This window comes from Melanostigma gelatinosum (assembly GCF_949748355.1).
Source record: "Melanostigma gelatinosum genome assembly, chromosome: 17".
Classification (NCBI taxonomy): Eukaryota; Metazoa; Chordata; class Actinopteri; order Perciformes; family Zoarcidae; genus Melanostigma; species Melanostigma gelatinosum.
Genome location: NC_136650.1, coordinates 1946950 through 1967585, shown reverse-complemented (window position 1 = coordinate 1967585; position 20636 = coordinate 1946950). Strand labels below are relative to the sequence as shown.

General features: G+C 42.8%; 1 protein-coding gene across 1 annotated transcript in view; it reads right to left on the bottom strand.

The window, feature by feature from the left end:
• Nucleotides 1-20636, bottom strand: part of ilf2 (interleukin enhancer binding factor 2) — a 124063-nt gene that overhangs the window by 852 nt on the left and 102575 nt on the right. Inside the window, exons 6-13 of the mRNA XM_079288497.1 lie at nt 6338-6440; nt 5633-5698; nt 5240-5356; nt 4323-4401; nt 2242-2329; nt 2008-2069; nt 1802-1916; nt 1605-1695 (exon numbers count right to left, since the gene is read on the bottom strand). Of these exons, the coding sequence (XP_079144623.1) occupies nt 1605-1695; nt 1802-1916; nt 2008-2069; nt 2242-2329; nt 4323-4401; nt 5240-5356; nt 5633-5698; nt 6338-6440 (721 nt within the window). The remainder of the gene's footprint in view (nt 1-1604; nt 1696-1801; nt 1917-2007; nt 2070-2241; nt 2330-4322; nt 4402-5239; nt 5357-5632; nt 5699-6337; nt 6441-20636) is intronic.

Below are 20636 nucleotides of genomic sequence, written 5' to 3'. Positions count from 1 at the left end.
ATTGCGTGAAAGGAATCATTTCACACCAGTATGAAGTCAAATGAAACCAACATTTTGGTCTGAAGTCTGAGTAAAGTGCCAGCATTTTAAAAATGGCAAAGGGGTATGCGTGTGTTGTGTATGGACCCCTGGTACTGTGTGGCTAACCAGGGGACTGTGTTGTGTATGGACCCCTGGTACTGTGTGGCTAACCAGGGGACTGTGTTGTGTATGGACCCTGGTACTGTGTGGCTAACCAGGGGACTGTGTTGTGTATGGACCCCTGGTACTGTGTGGCTAACCAGGGGACTGTGTTGTGTATGGACCCTGGTACTGTGTGGCTAACCAGGGGACTGTGTTGTGTATGGACCCTGGTACTGTGTGGCTAACCAGGGGACTGTGTTGTGTATGGACCCTGGTACTGTGTGGCTAACCAGGGGACTGTGTTGTGTATGGACCCTGGTACTGTGTGGCTAACCAGGGGACTGTGTTGTGTATGGACCCCTGGTACTGTGTGGCTAACCAGGGGCCTGATCAATGCTGACAGCTGATGGCTTTGGATGGAAAATGCATCCAAACAGAACTTTTGTGTTGTTTCTGCCGTTACTTTCTTCTGTGCTGCATTCTCTCTACTTGTAGAACTAAGTTTGTAGAGTCTGGGTTCGTGGTATGGTGTTGTTGGGGTCTGACCATATGGTTTCAACATGTGCTGTGAACGCACGCACACACACGGCTCCTATCTCTGCCCCTGGGGAAACCCCGTTCAATCGATGGCCTCACACACACACACACGCTGCCCAGAACACACGTGATTACATACAGCAGTCTCACCGCCACTTGGTCCGAGTCACTCGACTCCGCCATCTGGTGGTAGTTTAGCTGTAGTATCTTAAGGCCCCTCCCCTTTTGGCCCGCGTCACTCGACGCCGCCATCTTTGTAGTCTTTAGCCATAGCTTTAAGACTCCCCTTTCCACACACACACACACACACACACACACACACACACACACACACACACACACACACACACACACACACACACACACACACACACACACACACACACACACACACACACACACACACACACACACACACACACACACACACACACACACACACACCTCTTTAGTTTAGGCATATAAAATTGTATGCTAAAGTTTGTTGGTTGCAATATTAATTGATTTGATCATTTATTATTTTGATTTAATAAACTCTGTTATACTTTAAGGAGCAGTCTGAGATTACTTGTGCATATGTATTTGATGAAACTGTATCTAGTAGTCTGTGCTCGAACTTAACCCTTCACTGTCACTGAATGTGTAGTCGCACCCGACTATTGACATTACGAGTGGCCACTAATTATGACTTAGTTTTATCGTTTGGTTATTGGTCCCTGTCCGCAGGGTGGTGCCCCGTTGTTATTAATAATCATTAATAATTGTTACATACATTAACAATTCTATTGATGTCAAGAATTCAGTTTCTTAAATGCTGATAACCCAAACACGCTCCTTTACGTTCTCAACAGTGTGTTGTAAGAAAAGGTTTTGGAAATACAAGCACTTTAACCTGACATGGTGCCGATGAGTTTGTAAACAGGAAGAGAAGGAAATGATCTTACAGCTGGCGTCTCCCTCGAGGCCAAGGACCTTCCTGTAACCTCCGTGAGAGAGCACCCTCACCAGAGTCTGAGCTGTGAAGCACACCATGTCCTACACACACACACACACACACACACACACACAGTCATGTTCATGAAACACTTTGATTGTTAAAATAGACGAAGCTCTCCAGCATCTTGTGGAGCTGATGACCTACCTGTTGTTCCAGAGTCATGACTGTGTGCACTCTGAAGTTTCCACTCTCACACGGGTCAGTGATGCCCACAGAGCCGGGCAGAAAGAGACCAGCAGCTAGCATCTGCAGGCAGCGCCTTCAAAACACACGAGTCCAACACAAGGTGAAAACAACGCGCTGCCTGGAGTGACGTGTCCAGCTGAACGCTGAAGTGAGTAGAAACCAACCTATAGGCCACGTTCAGGGACAGGGGCTGCCTGGACGGGTTGTTCATCACCGCAGAGTGGCCCTGGAACACAATGGACACATGACCTCATCTCTGGGACAACACTACCCAGAACCGCATTCAAGGCTTGAGCTGGACATGCAGTTACATGCTTTTGTTCTTCGTTTTAAATCTGGCAGTGTTGTCGGGTAAAACGTCTGGACCCGGGTGTTAAGCAGCAGACTTGTGGTCTTACCAGCAGGTCCAGGATCCAGGGAGTGAGGGGTTCAAAACCAGGGAAGCGCAGCCGCAGGTCCTTCAGCAGGCGAATCAGCACTTTGACCCTGAAGATTATGAACATGGAATAATCCAATAAATTCACGAGTGTATTGTGTGGTCATGTCTACGCACAGTAGAGAACATCACGCACAGTAGAGAACATCACGCACAGTAGAGAACATCACGCACAGTAGAGAACATCACGCACAGTAGAGAACATCACGCACAGTAGAGAACATCACGCACAGTAGAGAACATTACGCACAGTAGAGAACATTACGCACAGTAGAGAACATTACGCACAGTAGAGAACATCACGCACAGTAGAGAACATTACGCACAGTAGAGAACATTACGCATAGTAGAGAACATTACGCACAGTAGAGAACATTACGCACAGTAGAGAACATTACGCATAGTAGAGAACATCACGCACAGTAGAGAACATTACGCACAGTAGAGAACATCACGCACAGTAGAGAACATTACGCACAGTAGAGAACATTACGCATAGTAGAGAACATCACGCACAGTAGAGAACATTACGCATAGTAGAGAACATTACGCACAGTAGAGAACATCACACACAGTAGAGAACATTACGCATAGTAGAGAACATCACGCACAGTAGAGAACATTACGCACAGTAGAGAACATTACGCACAGTAGAGAACATTACGCATAGTAGAGAACATCACGCACAGCAGAGAACATTACGCACAGTAGAGAACATTACGCACAGTAGAGAACATTACGCACAGTAGAGAACATCACGCACAGTAGAGAACATCACGCATAGTAGAGAACATTACGCATAGTAGAGAACATCACGCACAGTAGAGAACATTACGCATAGTAGAGAACATCACGCACAGTAGAGAACATTACGCATAGTAGAGAACATCACGCACAGTAGAGAACATTACGCATAGTAGAGAACATCACGCACAGTAGAGAACATTACGCATAGTAGAGAACATCACGCACAGTAGAGAACATTACGCATAGTAGAGAACATCACGCATAGTAGAGAACATCACGCACAGTAGAGAACATTACGCATAGTAGAGAACATCACGCACAGTAGAGAACATTACGCATAGTAGAGAACATCACGCACAGTAGAGAACATTACGCATAGTAGAGAACATTACGCATAGTAGAGAACATCACGCACAGTAGAGAACATTACGCATAGTAGAGAACATCACGCACAGTAGAGAACATTACGCACAGTAGAGAACATCACGCACAGTAGAGAACATTACGCACAGTAGAGAACATTACGCATAGTAGAGAACATCACGCACAGTAGAGAACATTACGCATAGTAGAGAACATTACGCACAGTAGAGAACATCACACACAGTAGAGAACATTACGCATAGTAGAGAACATCACGCACAGTAGAGAACATTACGCACAGTAGAGAACATTACGCACAGTAGAGAACATTACGCATAGTAGAGAACATCACGCACAGCAGAGAACATTACGCACAGTAGAGAACATTACGCACAGTAGAGAACATTACGCACAGTAGAGAACATCACGCACAGTAGAGAACATCACGCATAGTAGAGAACATTACGCATAGTAGAGAACATCACGCACAGTAGAGAACATTACGCATAGTAGAGAACATCACGCACAGTAGAGAACATTACGCATAGTAGAGAACATCACGCACAGTAGAGAACATTACGCATAGTAGAGAACATCACGCACAGTAGAGAACATTACGCATAGTAGAGAACATCACGCACAGTAGAGAACATTACGCATAGTAGAGAACATCACGCATAGTAGAGAACATCACGCACAGTAGAGAACATTACGCATAGTAGAGAACATCACGCACAGTAGAGAACATTACGCATAGTAGAGAACATCACGCACAGTAGAGAACATTACGCATAGTAGAGAACATTACGCATAGTAGAGAACATCACGCACAGTAGAGAACATTACGCATAGTAGAGAACATCACGCACAGTAGAGAACATTACGCATAGTAGAGAACATCATGCATAGTAGAGCTGAAGGAGACTTCCTCACGTTGACTGAGAGGCGTTCTCCTCAAACCAGCGGGCATGGCGGATGGCAGCAAGAGCACTCTGCAGCACCTTGATGTCCACTGAAGGGAAAAACAAAAAGAATTAACCCGAGGATCACCATCCGGAGTTGAACCAGGCACCTGATAGCTCATAGGACAGACGGACAGAGAGACAGACTGACAGAGAGACGGACAGACAGAGAGACGGACAGACAGAGAGACGGACAGACAGAGAGACGGACAGACAGAGAGACGGACAGAGAGACGGACAGAGAGACGGACAGAGAGACGGACAGAGAGACGGACAGAGAGACAGAGTAGGCCCTGTCGTCACAAATTCTATGATAAATTGTGGCAACATGGAATGACGTATCAGAACTAAAAGAAAGAGGAAAAACTTTGGGCCCAAACCATGTATGAAATTTGGTGAGTATTAAGTCACACAAACATGTTAAAGGTTTTGTAGAGAGACTAGGATGAGTAATCCAGCACAATGAGGTCTGATATGGTTTCTGTTCAGAAGCTACTTGTAGGGCAGAAAGGCATTGACTGAATGCAGTAAACCACAGTGACACACTGACATGGAAAGAAACCTGCAGCTGATGGGGTCAACGATCACTGCGAGAGAGCAGACTGTGTTTCCCATTTGAACAGCACACAATGATCCAAAATGAAAGGTCCAATACAAAGAAACACAAACTTCTCTCTTTTGAAATATCATCTTTTAAAAGGCATCTCTGTACCTTTTCCACAGAGTGCAGAGAGAAGACAGCAAATGAGCCCCGACTAGACCAGAGATGTGAAAGCATTGCAGCTCATGGTGGGTTAGGGTTAACGGGGTTAAATGCTGAGGATACGTGTGTGTGTGTGTGTGTGTGTGTGTGTGTGTGTGTGTGTGTGTGTGTGTGTAGGCTCTTACAGTGCAGCTCAGGGTCCAGCTTGCGCAGGTTGGGCGGGACGGTGGTGATGAGGATCTTGACAGTGGCATCAGCTGAACTGGTCTCAAAGCCCGTCTCATTGGTCAGCATGGACAGCACTGAAGGCAGCAGATACACACAGCACATGAGCTGCTTGGATTAGTTTCACAGAACAGCCTGGAACTAAACTCGGCCTCAGTTAAGCACACTGTCGGAGTCCCAACAAGTGTGGAGCCCACCCTCCGGCTCCCCCTCAGGTTGGCACTGTTAGCTCAGTCGCCCTTGTTAGCACCGTTGGCTTCTAGCCTGCGGCTCACGTCGGCACTTGATACACTCAGAATTTAGAAACTTTAAAGCGCACATCTGTTTATCCAAACAGTCCCTTGGTGACTTACCTTCAGTAGGGTCCTGTGTGCGAAGGGTCTCCACTACTTTGTTGCCAAGAGCAGCAACTGCCTCCACTGTAAAAGAAAAGGTCTTCATCACAAGTGCCTCTGAATGAACCCCGCTGTCATTAGGATGGCTGATCCAAAGGCTGTTGGCATCCAGTGACCAACTCACGCTTTGTCCTACAAATCTAAACGAAAACGGTCAAATCAACAAAGTCTGGTCAGATTTATTGTTTAATCAGAGAACAAGAGTGAACTCTGCAGCACAGTTACACTTTGCTGCTTTTATCATTTATGATCTTTCACTTCTTTTGTTAAATGGACAAAAAGCTCCGTAGAGAAACATCTCCATACTGCATTTCTCAAAATAAGGCATTTCGGTACCAGCACTTAAAGTCAGGTATTGTGTCAGCACTAGTACTGACACAGGTTAAACTGTGCCCAGTCCTCATAAGGGCCCGGCATGCCACTACATGCTAGTCAACGGGGACATGGTCCTAGCAGAAATACACGACACTAGACGTCACAATCCAGGTCTCAAAATGATGCAGCGTTGCGAATCCGAGGCTCTGAACATAACCAGACTCAATGAACAATCCCCTCACTGCCTCACTGTCTGCTAACCCTCCACATGATATCATCAACCGTTATAAACCAATCAGTACAGTAGCAGCAGACTTCTGTGGGTCATGAAGTCTACTAATCACTCACGTGTTGGGAGGATCTTGAGGATAACAACCAGGTCAGCCACATTGTGTCCCGTCGTCATGGTGCCCTTCTTGTAGGAGCCGACCTGGCGCACCTCTTCAATTTGCTATGACAAGCAATGAATTTGTGCTCGCATTAGTGCTGCACTCATAGTATTTGTGGGCTCCGCATCGATTTACTCACTTTGAAAACGTCAGATTTATGCAAACAGAAGATCAACAGTCTACTCTGAACATACTTGCACTGAACTACGTTACTTTGATGTACTTAACGTCACATTCAATGTTTAGACATATAATGCTGTATAGTTTGGAATTTAGTTAACATTGTTAAACTGAGCGGATATGTTCATTGAAAGCTTCTGTATGCAGTGATCTAACCTCATCACTCATACTCACTGTTACATGGTTCAGTGATCTAACCTCATCACTCATACTCACTGTTACATGGTGCAATGATCTAACCTCATCACACTCATACTCACTGTTACATGGTGCAGTGATCTAACCTCATCAGACTCATTCTCACTGTTACATGGTGCAATGATCTAACCTCATCACACTCATACTCACTGTTACATGGTGCGGTGATCTAACTTCATCAGACTCATTCTCACTGTTACATGGTGCAATGATCAAACCTCATCACACTCACTCACTCACTGTTACATGGTGCAATGATCTAACCTCATCACTCATACTCACTGTAATATGGCGCAATGATCTGACCTCATCACACTCACTCACTGTTACATGGTGCAGTGATCTAACCTCATCAGACTCATTCTCACTGTTACATGGTGCAGTGATCTAACCTCATCAGACTCATTCTCACTGTTAGATGGCGCAGTGATCTAACCTCATCAGACTCATACTCACTGTTACATGGTGCAATGATCTAACCTCATCAGACTCATTCTCACTGTTACATGGCGCAGTGATCTAACCTCATCACTCATACTCACTGTTACATGGTGCAGTGATCTAACCTCATCACACTCATACTCACTGTTACATGGTGCAATGATCTAACCTCATCACTCAGTTACATGGTGCAATGATCTAACCTTATCAGACTCATTCTCACTGTTACATGGTGCAATGATCTAACCTCATCACTCATTCGCACTGTTACATGGTGCAATGATCTAACCTCATCACACTCATACTCACTGTTACATGTTGCAGTGATCTAACCTCATCACTCATACTCACTGTTACATGGTGCAGTGATCTAACCTCATCAGACTCATACTCACTGTTACATGGTGCAATGATCTAACCTCATCACTCATTCTCACTGTTACATGGTGCAGTGATCTAACCTCATCACTCATACTCAGTTGCATGGTGCAGTGATCTAACCTCATCACACATACTCACTGTTACATGGTGCAATGATCTAACCTCATCACACTCATTCTCACTGTTACATGGTGCAATGATCTAACCTCAGACTCATTCTCACTGTTACATGGTGCAATGATCTAACCTCATCACACTCATACTCACTGTTACATGGTGCAGTGATCTAACGTCATCAGACTCATTCTCACTGTTACATGGTGCAATGATCAAACCTCATCACACTCACTCACTGTTACATGGTGCAGTGATCTAACCTCATCACTCATACTCACTGTAATATGGCGCAATGATCTTACCTCATCACACTCACTCACTGTTACATGGTGCAGTGATCTAACGTCATCAGACTCATTCTCACTGTTACATGGTGCAATGATCAAACCTCATCACACTCACTCACTGTTACATGGTGCAATGATCTAACCTCATCACTCATACTCACTGTAATATGGCGCAATGATCTTACCTCATCACACTCACTCACTGTTACATGGTGCAGTGATCTAACCTCATCAGACTCATTCTCACTGTTACATGGTGCAATGATCTAACCTCAGACTCATTCTCACTGTTACATGGTGCAATGATCTAACCTCATCACACTCATACTCACTGTAGGGCTGGGCGATAAATCGATTTAATCGATTAATTCGAATGTGTGCTTTAAGGCGATGTGTTTTATTGAAAATCGAGAAAATCGCCCCCACCCCTCCCCCCCGTTGGGTTCCCGTAGTAGAGTGCGCGCGCATTGTTTACAAACTAAAACAATGGCGGCCAGCAGCTTCACTGCTGGCCGCCGCCGCCGCCACCTCACAACGACAACCCAGCATTTTGGAGACATTCACCAACTGTACTCCGCATGAGAAGAAGAGTGCCCGGTGGAAAGCCATCACGGATGCAGTCGCGATGTATATCGCAAAAGATATGGTGCCCATATACACCGTGGAAAAGCCGGGGTTTATTCACCGTCTCAAAGCTTTGGACCCCAGGTACGTGCTACCAAGCCGTAAACATTTTTCTGACGTTGCCTTGCCTCGGCTGTACAATAGTACACGCCAAAGGATCTCTGCGGAGCTGGAGGGGATGTCATTCTACTCCGCAACAACTGACCTGTGGTCCAGCAGGTTGACCCAGACACCGATCCACTTGACTGGTGGAAGCGTCACCAACTTAACTTTCCAAGGCTAAGTACTTTAGCAAAGAAATACCTCTCTGTGCCAGCTACAAGTGCCCCCTCTGAGAGGCTTTTCAGTGTGTGGGGGGGGGCATTGTTACATGCCACCGTGCATGCCTGAAGCCAGAGGTAGTAGACAGGCTTGTCTTCCTGGCAAAAAATATTTAGAAAAAACATGCACTACTGTTTAATACTGTTGGTTATGTTGTGAATGCACTTGATTTTGTTTACATGCACTTATTTACTGTGCAAAATATGTTATGTTGATGTTAGATCAGATGTTGCACTTTTGAAAATGTGAATGTTAAAGGGTCATATACATTTTATTTCATGCTGTGTTTGTATCAGTGTATTCAGTTAGAAAAGCTTACTGTAAAAAGGTACATTTGCACAGTTGTTTACAATGGAAGGCTACTATTTAATGCCATTTAATGTTATGTTTAATTAAATTTTATATTTAAATGATTCAGGCAAACAAAAGAGTGACCAAATACTTTTTGTATACTACAGGCACCTTTCTACAATGTTCAGGTTTTGTTTGCACTTTATTTTTATCAACCTACTTGGGAAAATCATCACAAAATAAAAGAAAAAATTGTTTTCAACAGCTTCTGTCATCTGCAAAAAATTTTGGGGGAAAAAAATCGATTTAAATCGTGAATCGGATTTTTTGTAAAAAAATCGGAGATTTTTTTTTTAGGCCATATCGCCCAGCCCTAACTCACTGTTACATGGTGCAGTGATCTAACTTCATCAGACTCATTCTCACTGTTACATGGTGCAATGATCAAACCTCATCACACTCACTCACTGTTACATGGTGCAGTGATCTAACCTCATCACACATACTCACGGTTACATGGTGCAATGATCTAACCTCATCACACTCATACTCACTGTTACATGGTGCAGTGATCTAACCTCATCACACTCATACTCACTGTTACATGGTGCAATGATCGAACCTCATCACTCATACTCACTGTTACATGGTGCAATGATCGAACCTCATCACTCATACTCACTTTTACATGGTGCAATGATCTAACCTCATCACTCATACTCACTGTTATATGGTGCAATGATCGAACCTCATCACTCATACTCACTGTTACATGTTGCAAAAGTCTAACCTCATCACTCATACTCACTGTTACATGGTGCAATGATCTAACCTCATCACACTCATACTCACTGTTACATGGTGCAATGATCTAACCTCATCAGACTCATTCTCACTGTTACATGGTGCAATGATCTAACCTCATCAGACTCATTCTCACTGTTACAATGATCTAACCTCATCACACTCATACTCACTGTTACATGGTGCAGTGATCTAACCTCATCACACTCATACTCACTGTTACATGGTGCAGTGATCTAACCTCATCACTCATACTCACTGTTACATGGTGCAATGATCGAACCTCATCACTCATACTCACTTTTACATGGTGCAATGATCTAACCTCATCACTCATACTCACTGTTATATGGTGCAATGATCGAACCTCATCACTCATACTCACTGTTACATGTTGCAAAAGTCTAACCTCATCACTCATACTCACTGTTACATGGTGCAATGATCTAACCTCATCAGACTCATTCTCACTGTTACATGGTGCAATGATCTAACCTCATCAATCACTCACTGTTACATGGTTCAGTGATCTAACCTCATCACTCATACTCACTGTTAGATGATGCAATGATCTAACCTCATCAGACTCATTCTCACTGTTACATGGTGCAATGATCTAACCTCATCACACTCATACTCACTGTTACATGTTGCAGTGATCAAACCTCACTCATACTCACTGTTACATGGTGCAGTGATCTAACCTCATCACTCATACTCACCGCTACATGGTGCAATGATCTAACCTCATCACACTCATACTCACTGTTACATGGTGCAGTGATCTAACCTCATCACTCATACTCACCGCTACATGGTGCAATGATCTAACCTCATCAGACTCATTCTCACTGTTACATGGTGCAATGATCTAACCTCATCACTCAGTTACATGGTGCAATGCTCTAACCTTATCAGACTCATTCTCACTGTTACATGGTGCAATGATCTAACCTCATCACTCATTCTCACTGTTACATGGTGCAATGATCTAACCTCATCACACTCATACTCACTGTTACATGTTGCAGTGATCTAACCTCATCACACATACTCACTGTTACATGGTGCAATGATCTAACCTCATCACACTCATACTCACTGTTACATGGTGCAGTGATCTAACCTCATCACACTCATACTCACTGTTACATGGTGCAATGATCGAACCTCATCACTCATACTCACTTTTACATGGTGCAATGATCTAACCTCATCACTAATACTCACTGTTATATGGTGCAATGATCGAACCTCATCACTCATACTCACTGTTACATGGTGCAAAAGTCTAACCTCATCACTCATACTCACTGTTACATGGTGCAGTGATCTAACCTCATCACTCATACTCAGTTACATGGTGCAATGATCTAACCTCATCACTCATACTCACTGTTACATGGTGCAGTGATCTAACCTCATCACACTCATACTCACTGTTACATGGTGCAATGATCTAACCTCATCAGACTCATACTCACTGTTACATGGTGCAGTGATCTAACCTCATCAGACTCATTCTCACTGTTACATGGTGCAGTGATCTAACCTCATCAGACTCATTCTCACTGTTACATGGTGCAGTGATCTAACCTCATCAGACTCATTCTCACTGTTACATGGTGCAGTGATCTAACCTCATACTCACTGTTACATGGTGCAATGATCTAACCTCATCACTCATACTCACTGTTATATGGTGCAATGATCGAACCTCATCACTCATACTCACTGTTACATGGTGCAATGATCTAACCTCATCACTGATACATGGTGCAGTGATCTAACCTCATCAGACTCATACTCACTGTTACATGCTGCAGTGATCTAACCTCATCACTCACACTCACATGGTGCAGTGATCTAACCTCATCACACTCATTCTCACTGTTACATGGTGCAATGATCTAACCTCATCACTCATTCTCACTGTTACATGGTGCAATGATCTAACCTCATCACTCATTCTCACTGTTACATGGTGCAGTGATCTAACCTCACTCATACTCACTGTTACATGGTGCAATGATCGAACCTCATCACTCATACTCACTGTTATATGGTGCAATGATCTAACCTCACCACTCATACTCAGTTACATGGTGCAATGATCTAACCTCATCACTCATACTCACTGTTACATGTTGCAGTGATCTAACCTCATCACTCATACTCACTGTTACATGGTGCAGTGATCTAACCTCATCAGACTCATACTCACTGTTACATGGTGCAATGATCTAACCTCATCACTCATTCTCACTGTTACATGGTGCAGTGATCTAACCTCATCACTCATACTCAGTTGCATGGTGCAGTGATCTAACCTCATCACACATACTCACTGTTACATGGTGCAATGATCTAACCTCATCACACTCATACTCACTGTTACATGGTGCAGTGATCTAACCTCATCAGACTCATTCTCACTGTTACATGGTGCAATGATCTAACCTCAGACTCATTCTCACTGTTACATGGTGCAATGATCTAACCTCATCACACTCATACTCACTGTTACATGGTGCAGTGATCTAACGTCATCAGACTCATTCTCACTGTTACATGGTGCAATGATCAAACCTCATCACACTCACTCACTGTTACATGGTGCAATGATCTAACCTCATCACTCATACTCACTGTAATATGGCGCAATGATCTTACCTCATCACACTCACTCACTGTTACATGGTGCAGTGATCTAACCTCATCAGACTCATTCTCACTGTTACATGGTGCAGTGATCTAACCTCATCAGACTCATTCTCACTGTTACATGGTGCAATGATCTAACCTCAGACTCATTCTCACTGTTACATGGTGCAATGATCTAACCTCATCACACTCATACTCACTGTTACATGGTGCAGTGATCTAACTTCATCAGACTCATTCTCACTGTTACATGGTGCAATGATCAAACCTCATCACACTCACTCACTGTTACATGGTGCAGTGATCTAACCTCATCACACATACTCACGGTTACATGGTGCAATGATCTAACCTCATCACACTCATACTCACTGTTACATGGTGCAGTGATCTAACCTCATCACACTCATACTCACTGTTACATGGTGCAATGATCGAACCTCATCACTCATACTCACTGTTACATGGTGCAATGATCGAACCTCATCACTCATACTCACTTTTACATGGTGCAATGATCTAACCTCATCACTCATACTCACTGTTATATGGTGCAATGATCGAACCTCATCACTCATACTCACTGTTACATGTTGCAAAAGTCTAACCTCATCACTCATACTCACTGTTACATGGTGCAATGATCTAACCTCATCACACTCATACTCACTGTTACATGGTGCAATGATCTAACCTCATCAGACTCATTCTCACTGTTACATGGTGCAATGATCTAACCTCATCAGACTCATTCTCACTGTTACAATGATCTAACCTCATCACACTCATACTCACTGTTACATGGTGCAGTGATCTAACCTCATCACACTCATACTCACTGTTACATGGTGCAGTGATCTAACCTCATCACTCATACTCACTGTTACATGGTGCAATGATCGAACCTCATCACTCATACTCACTTTTACATGGTGCAATGATCTAACCTCATCACTCATACTCACTGTTATATGGTGCAATGATCGAACCTCATCACTCATACTCACTGTTACATGTTGCAAAAGTCTAACCTCATCACTCATACTCACTGTTACATGGTGCAATGATCTAACCTCATCAGACTCATTCTCACTGTTACATGGTGCAATGATCTAACCTCATCAATCACTCACTGTTACATGGTTCAGTGATCTAACCTCATCACTCATACTCACTGTTAGATGATGCAATGATCTAACCTCATCAGACTCATTCTCACTGTTACATGGTGCAATGATCTAACCTCATCACACTCATACTCACTGTTACATGTTGCAGTGATCAAACCTCACTCATACTCACTGTTACATGGTGCAGTGATCTAACCTCATCACTCATACTCACCGCTACATGGTGCAATGATCTAACCTCATCACACTCATACTCACTGTTACATGGTGCAGTGATCTAACCTCAGACTCATTCTCACTGTTACATGGTGCAATGATCTAACCTCAGACTCATTCTCACTGTTACATGGTGCAATGATCTAACCTCATCACTCAGTTACATGGTGCAATGCTCTAACCTTATCAGACTCATTCTCACTGTTACATGGTGCAATGATCTAACCTCATCACTCATTCTCACTGTTACATGGTGCAATGATCTAACCTCATCACACTCATACTCACTGTTACATGTTGCAATGATCGAACCTCATCACTCATACTCACTGTTACATGGTGCAGTGATCTAACCTCATCACACTCATACTCACTGTTACATGGTGCAATGATCGAACCTCATCACTCATACTCACTTTTACATGGTGCAATGATCTAACCTCATCACTAATACTCACTGTTATATGGTGCAATGATCGAACCTCATCACTCATACTCACTGTTACATGGTGCAAAAGTCTAACCTCATCACTCATACTCACTGTTACATGGTGCAGTGATCTAACCTCATCACTCATACTCAGTTACATGGTGCAATGATCTAACCTCATCACTCATACTCACTGTTACATGGTGCAGTGATCTAACCTCATCACTCATACTCACTGTTACATGGTGCAGTGATCTAACCTCATCACACTCATACTCACTTTTACATGGTGCAATGATCTAACCTCATCAGACTCATACTCACTGTTACATGGTGCAATGATCTAACCTCATCAGACTCATACTCACTCTTACATGGTGCAGTGATCTAACCTCATCAGACTCATTCTCACTGTTACATGGTGCAGTGATCTAACCTCATCAGACTCATTCTCACTGTTACATGGTGCAGTGATCTAACCTCATCAGACTCATTCTCACTGTTACATGGTGCAGTGATCTAACCTCATACTCACTGTTACATGGTGCAATGATCTAACCTCATCACTCATACTCCCTGTTACATGGTGCAATGATCTAACCTCATCACTCATACTCAGTTACATGGTGCAATAGTCTAACCTCATCACTCACTCACTGTTACATGGTGCAATGATCTAACCTCATCACACTCATACTCACTGTTACATGGTGCAATGATCTAACCTCATCAGACTCATACTCACTGTTACATGGTGCAGTGATCTAACCTAATCAGACTCATTCTCACTGTTACATGGTGCAGTGATCTAACCTCATCACTCATCACTGATACATGGTGCAGTGATCTAACCTCATCAGACTCATACTCACTGTTACATGCTGCAGTGATCTAACCTCATCACTCACACTCACATGGTGCAGTGATCTAACCTCATCACACTCATTCTCACTGTTACATGGTGCAATGATCTAACCTCATCACTCATTCTCACTGTTACATGGTGCAATGATCTAACCTCATCACTCATTCTCACTGTTACATGGTGCAGTGATCTAACCTCACTCATACTCACTGTTACATGGTGCAATGATCGAACCTCATCACTCATACTCACTGTTATATGGTGCAATGATCTAACCTCACCACTCATACTCACTGTTACATGGTGCAATGATCTAACCTCATCACTCATACTCACTGTTACATGCTGCAGTGATCTAACCTCATCACACTCATACTCACTGTTACATGGTGCAATGATCGAACCTCATCACTCATACTCACTGTTACATGGTGCAATGATCGAACCTCATCACTCATACTCACTTTTACATGGTGCAATGATCTAACCTCATCACTCATACTCACTGTTATATGGTGCAATGATCGAACCTCATCACTCATACTCACTGTTACATGTTGCAAAAGTCTAACCTCATCACTCATACTCACTGTTACATGGTGCAATGATCTAACCTCATCACACTCATACTCACTGTTACATGGTGCAATGATCTAACCTCATCAGACTCATTCTCACTGTTACATGGTGCAATGATCTAACCTCATCAGACTCATTCTCACTGTTACAATGATCTAACCTCATCACACTCATACTCACTGTTACATGGTGCAGTGATCTAACCTCATCACACTCATACTCACTGTTACATGGTGCAGTGATCTAACCTCATCACTCATACTCACTGTTACATGGTGCAATGATCGAACCTCATCACTCATACTCACTTTTACATGGTGCAATGATCTAACCTCATCACTCATACTCACTGTTATATGGTGCAATGATCGAACCTCATCACTCATACTCACTGTTACATGTTGCAAAAGTCTAACCTCATCACTCATACTCACTGTTACATGGTGCAATGATCTAACCTCATCAGACTCATTCTCACTGTTACATGGTGCAATGATCTAACCTCATCAATCACTCACTGTTACATGGTTCAGTGATCTAACCTCATCACTCATACTCACTGTTAGATGATGCAATGATCTAACCTCATCAGACTCATTCTCACTGTTACATGGTGCAATGATCTAACCTCATCACACTCATACTCACTGTTACATGTTGCAGTGATCAAACCTCACTCATACTCACTGTTACATGGTGCAGTGATCTAACCTCATCACTCATACTCACCGCTACATGGTGCAATGATCTAACCTCATCACACTCATACTCACTGTTACATGGTGCAGTGATCTAACCTCATCACTCATACTCACCGCTACATGGTGCAATGATCTAACCTCATCAGACTCATTCTCACTGTTACATGGTGCAATGATCTAACCTCATCACTCAGTTACATGGTGCAATGCTCTAACCTTATCAGACTCATTCTCACTGTTACATGGTGCAATGATCTAACCTCATCACTCATTCTCACTGTTACATGGTGCAATGATCTAACCTCATCACACTCATACTCACTGTTACATGTTGCAGTGATCTAACCTCATCACACATACTCACTGTTACATGGTGCAATGATCTAACCTCATCACACTCATACTCACTGTTACATGGTGCAGTGATCTAACCTCATCACACTCATACTCACTGTTACATGGTGCAATGATCGAACCTCATCACTCATACTCACTTTTACATGGTGCAATGATCTAACCTCATCACTAATACTCACTGTTATATGGTGCAATGATCGAACCTCATCACTCATACTCACTGTTACATGGTGCAAAAGTCTAACCTCATCACTCATACTCACTGTTACATGGTGCAGTGATCTAACCTCATCACTCATACTCAGTTACATGGTGCAATGATCTAACCTCATCACTCATACTCACTGTTACATGGTGCAGTGATCTAACCTCATCACACTCATACTCACTGTTACATGGTGCAATGATCTAACCTCATCAGACTCATACTCACTGTTACATGGTGCAGTGATCTAACCTCATCAGACTCATTCTCACTGTTACATGGTGCAGTGATCTAACCTCATCAGACTCATTCTCACTGTTACATGGTGCAGTGATCTAACCTCATCAGACTCATTCTCACTGTTACATGGTGCAGTGATCTAACCTCATACTCACTGTTACATGGTGCAATGATCTAACCTCATCACTCATACTCACTGTTATATGGTGCAATGATCGAACCTCATCACTCATACTCACTGTTACATGGTGCAATGATCTAACCTCATCACTGATACATGGTGCAGTGATCTAACCTCATCAGACTCATACTCACTGTTACATGCTGCAGTGATCTAACCTCATCACTCACACTCACATGGTGCAGTGATCTAACCTCATCACACTCATTCTCACTGTTACATGGTGCAATGATCTAACCTCATCACTCATTCTCACTGTTACATGGTGCAATGATCTAACCTCATCACTCATTCTCACTGTTACATGGTGCAGTGATCTAACCTCACTCATACTCACTGTTACATGGTGCAATGATCGAACCTCATCACTCATACTCACTGTTATATGGTGCAATGATCTAACCTCACCACTCATACTCAGTTACATGGTGCAATGATCTAACCTCATCACTCATACTCACTGTTACATGTTGCAGTGATCTAACCTCATCACTCATACTCACTGTTACATGGTGCAGTGATCTAACCTCATCAGACTCATACTCACTGTTACATGGTGCAATGATCTAACCTCATCACTCATTCTCACTGTTACATGGTGCAGTGATCTAACCTCATCACTCATACTCAGTTGCATGGTGCAGTGATCTAACCTCATCACACATACTCACTGTTACATGGTGCAATGATCTAACCTCATCACACTCATACTCACTGTTACATGGTGCAGTGATCTAACCTCATCAGACTCATTCTCACTGTTACATGGTGCAATGATCTAACCTCAGACTCATTCTCACTGTTACATGGTGCAATGATCTAACCTCATCACACTCATACTCACTGTTACATGGTGCAGTGATCTAACGTCATCAGACTCATTCTCACTGTTACATGGTGCAATGATCAAACCTCATCACACTCACTCACTGTTACATGGTGCAATGATCTAACCTCATCACTCATACTCACTGTAATATGGCGCAATGATCTTACCTCATCACACTCACTCACTGTTACATGGTGCAGTGATCTAACCTCATCAGACTCATTCTCACTGTTACATGGTGCAGTGATCTAACCTCATCAGACTCATTCTCACTGTTACATGGTGCAATGATCTAACCTCAGACTCATTCTCACTGTTACATGGTGCAATGATCTAACCTCATCACACTCATACTCACTGTTACATGGTGCAGTGATCTAACTTCATCAGACTCATTCTCACTGTTACATGGTGCAATGATCAAACCTCATCACACTCACTCACTGTTACATGGTGCAGTGATCTAACCTCATCACACATACTCACGGTTACATGGTGCAATGATCTAACCTCATCACACTCATACTCACTGTTACATGGTGCAGTGATCTAACCTCATCACACTCATACTCACTGTTACATGGTGCAATGATCGAACCTCATCACTCATACTCACTGTTACATGGTGCAATGATCGAACCTCATCACTCATACTCACTTTTACATGGTGCAATGATCTAACCTCATCACTCATACTCACTGTTATATGGTGCAATGATCGAACCTCATCACTCATACTCACTGTTACATGTTGCAAAAGTCTAACCTCATCACTCATACTCACTGTTACATGGTGCAATGATCTAACCTCATCACACTCATACTCACTGTTACATGGTGCAATGATCTAACCTCATCAGACTCATTCTCACTGTTACATGGTGCAATGATCTAACCTCATCAGACTCATTCTCACTGTTACAATGATCTAACCTCATCACACTCATACTCACTGTTACATGGTGCAGTGATCTAACCTCATCACACTCATACTCACTGTTACATGGTGCAGTGATCTAACCTCATCACTCATACTCACTGTTACATGGTGCAATGATCGAACCTCATCACTCATACTCACTTTTACATGGTGCAATGATCTAACCTCATCACTCATACTCACTGTTATATGGTGCAATGATCGAACCTCATCACTCATACTCACTGTTACATGTTGCAAAAGTCTAACCTCATCACTCATACTCACTGTTACATGGTGCAATGATCTAACCTCATCAGACTCATTCTCACTGTTACATGGTGCAATGATCTAACCTCATCAATCACTCACTGTTACATGGTTCAGTGATCTAACCTCATCACTCATACTCACTGTTAGATGATGCAATGATCTAACCTCATCAGACTCATTCTCACTGTTACATGGTGCAATGATCTAACCTCATCACACTCATACTCACTGTTACATGTTGCAGTGATCAAACCTCACTCATACTCACTGTTACATGGTGCAGTGATCTAACCTCATCACTCATACTCACCGCTACATGGTGCAATGATCTAACCTCATCACACTCATACTCACTGTTACATGGTGCAGTGATCTAACCTCAGACTAGGGCTGGGCGATATGGCCTAAAAAAAAAATCTCCGATTTTTTTACAAAAAATCCGATTCACGATTTAAATCGATTTTTTTCCCCCAAAATTTTTTGCAGATGACAGAAGCTGTTGAAAACAATTTTTTCTTTTATTTTGTGATGATTTTCCCAAGTAGGTTGATAAAAATAAAGTGCAAACAAAACCTGAACATTGTAGAAAGGTGCCTGTAGTATACAAAAAGTATTTGGTCACTCTTTTGTTTGCCTGAATCATTTAAATATAAAATTAAATTAAACATAACATTAAATGGCATTAAATAGTAGCCTTCCATTGTAAACAACTGTGCAAATGTAACTTTTTACAGTAAGCTTTTCTAACTGAATACACTGATACAAACACAGCATGAAATAAAATGTATATGACCCTTTAACATTCACATTTTCAAAAGTGCAACATCTGATCTAACATCAACATAACATATTTTGCACAGTAAATAAGTGCATGTAAACAAAATCAAGTGCATTCACAACATAACCAACAGTATTAAACAGTAGTGCATGTTTTTTCTAAATATTTTTTGCCAGGAAGACAAGCCTGTCTACTACCTCTGGCTTCAGGCATGCACGGTGGCATGTAACAATGCCCCCCCCCCACA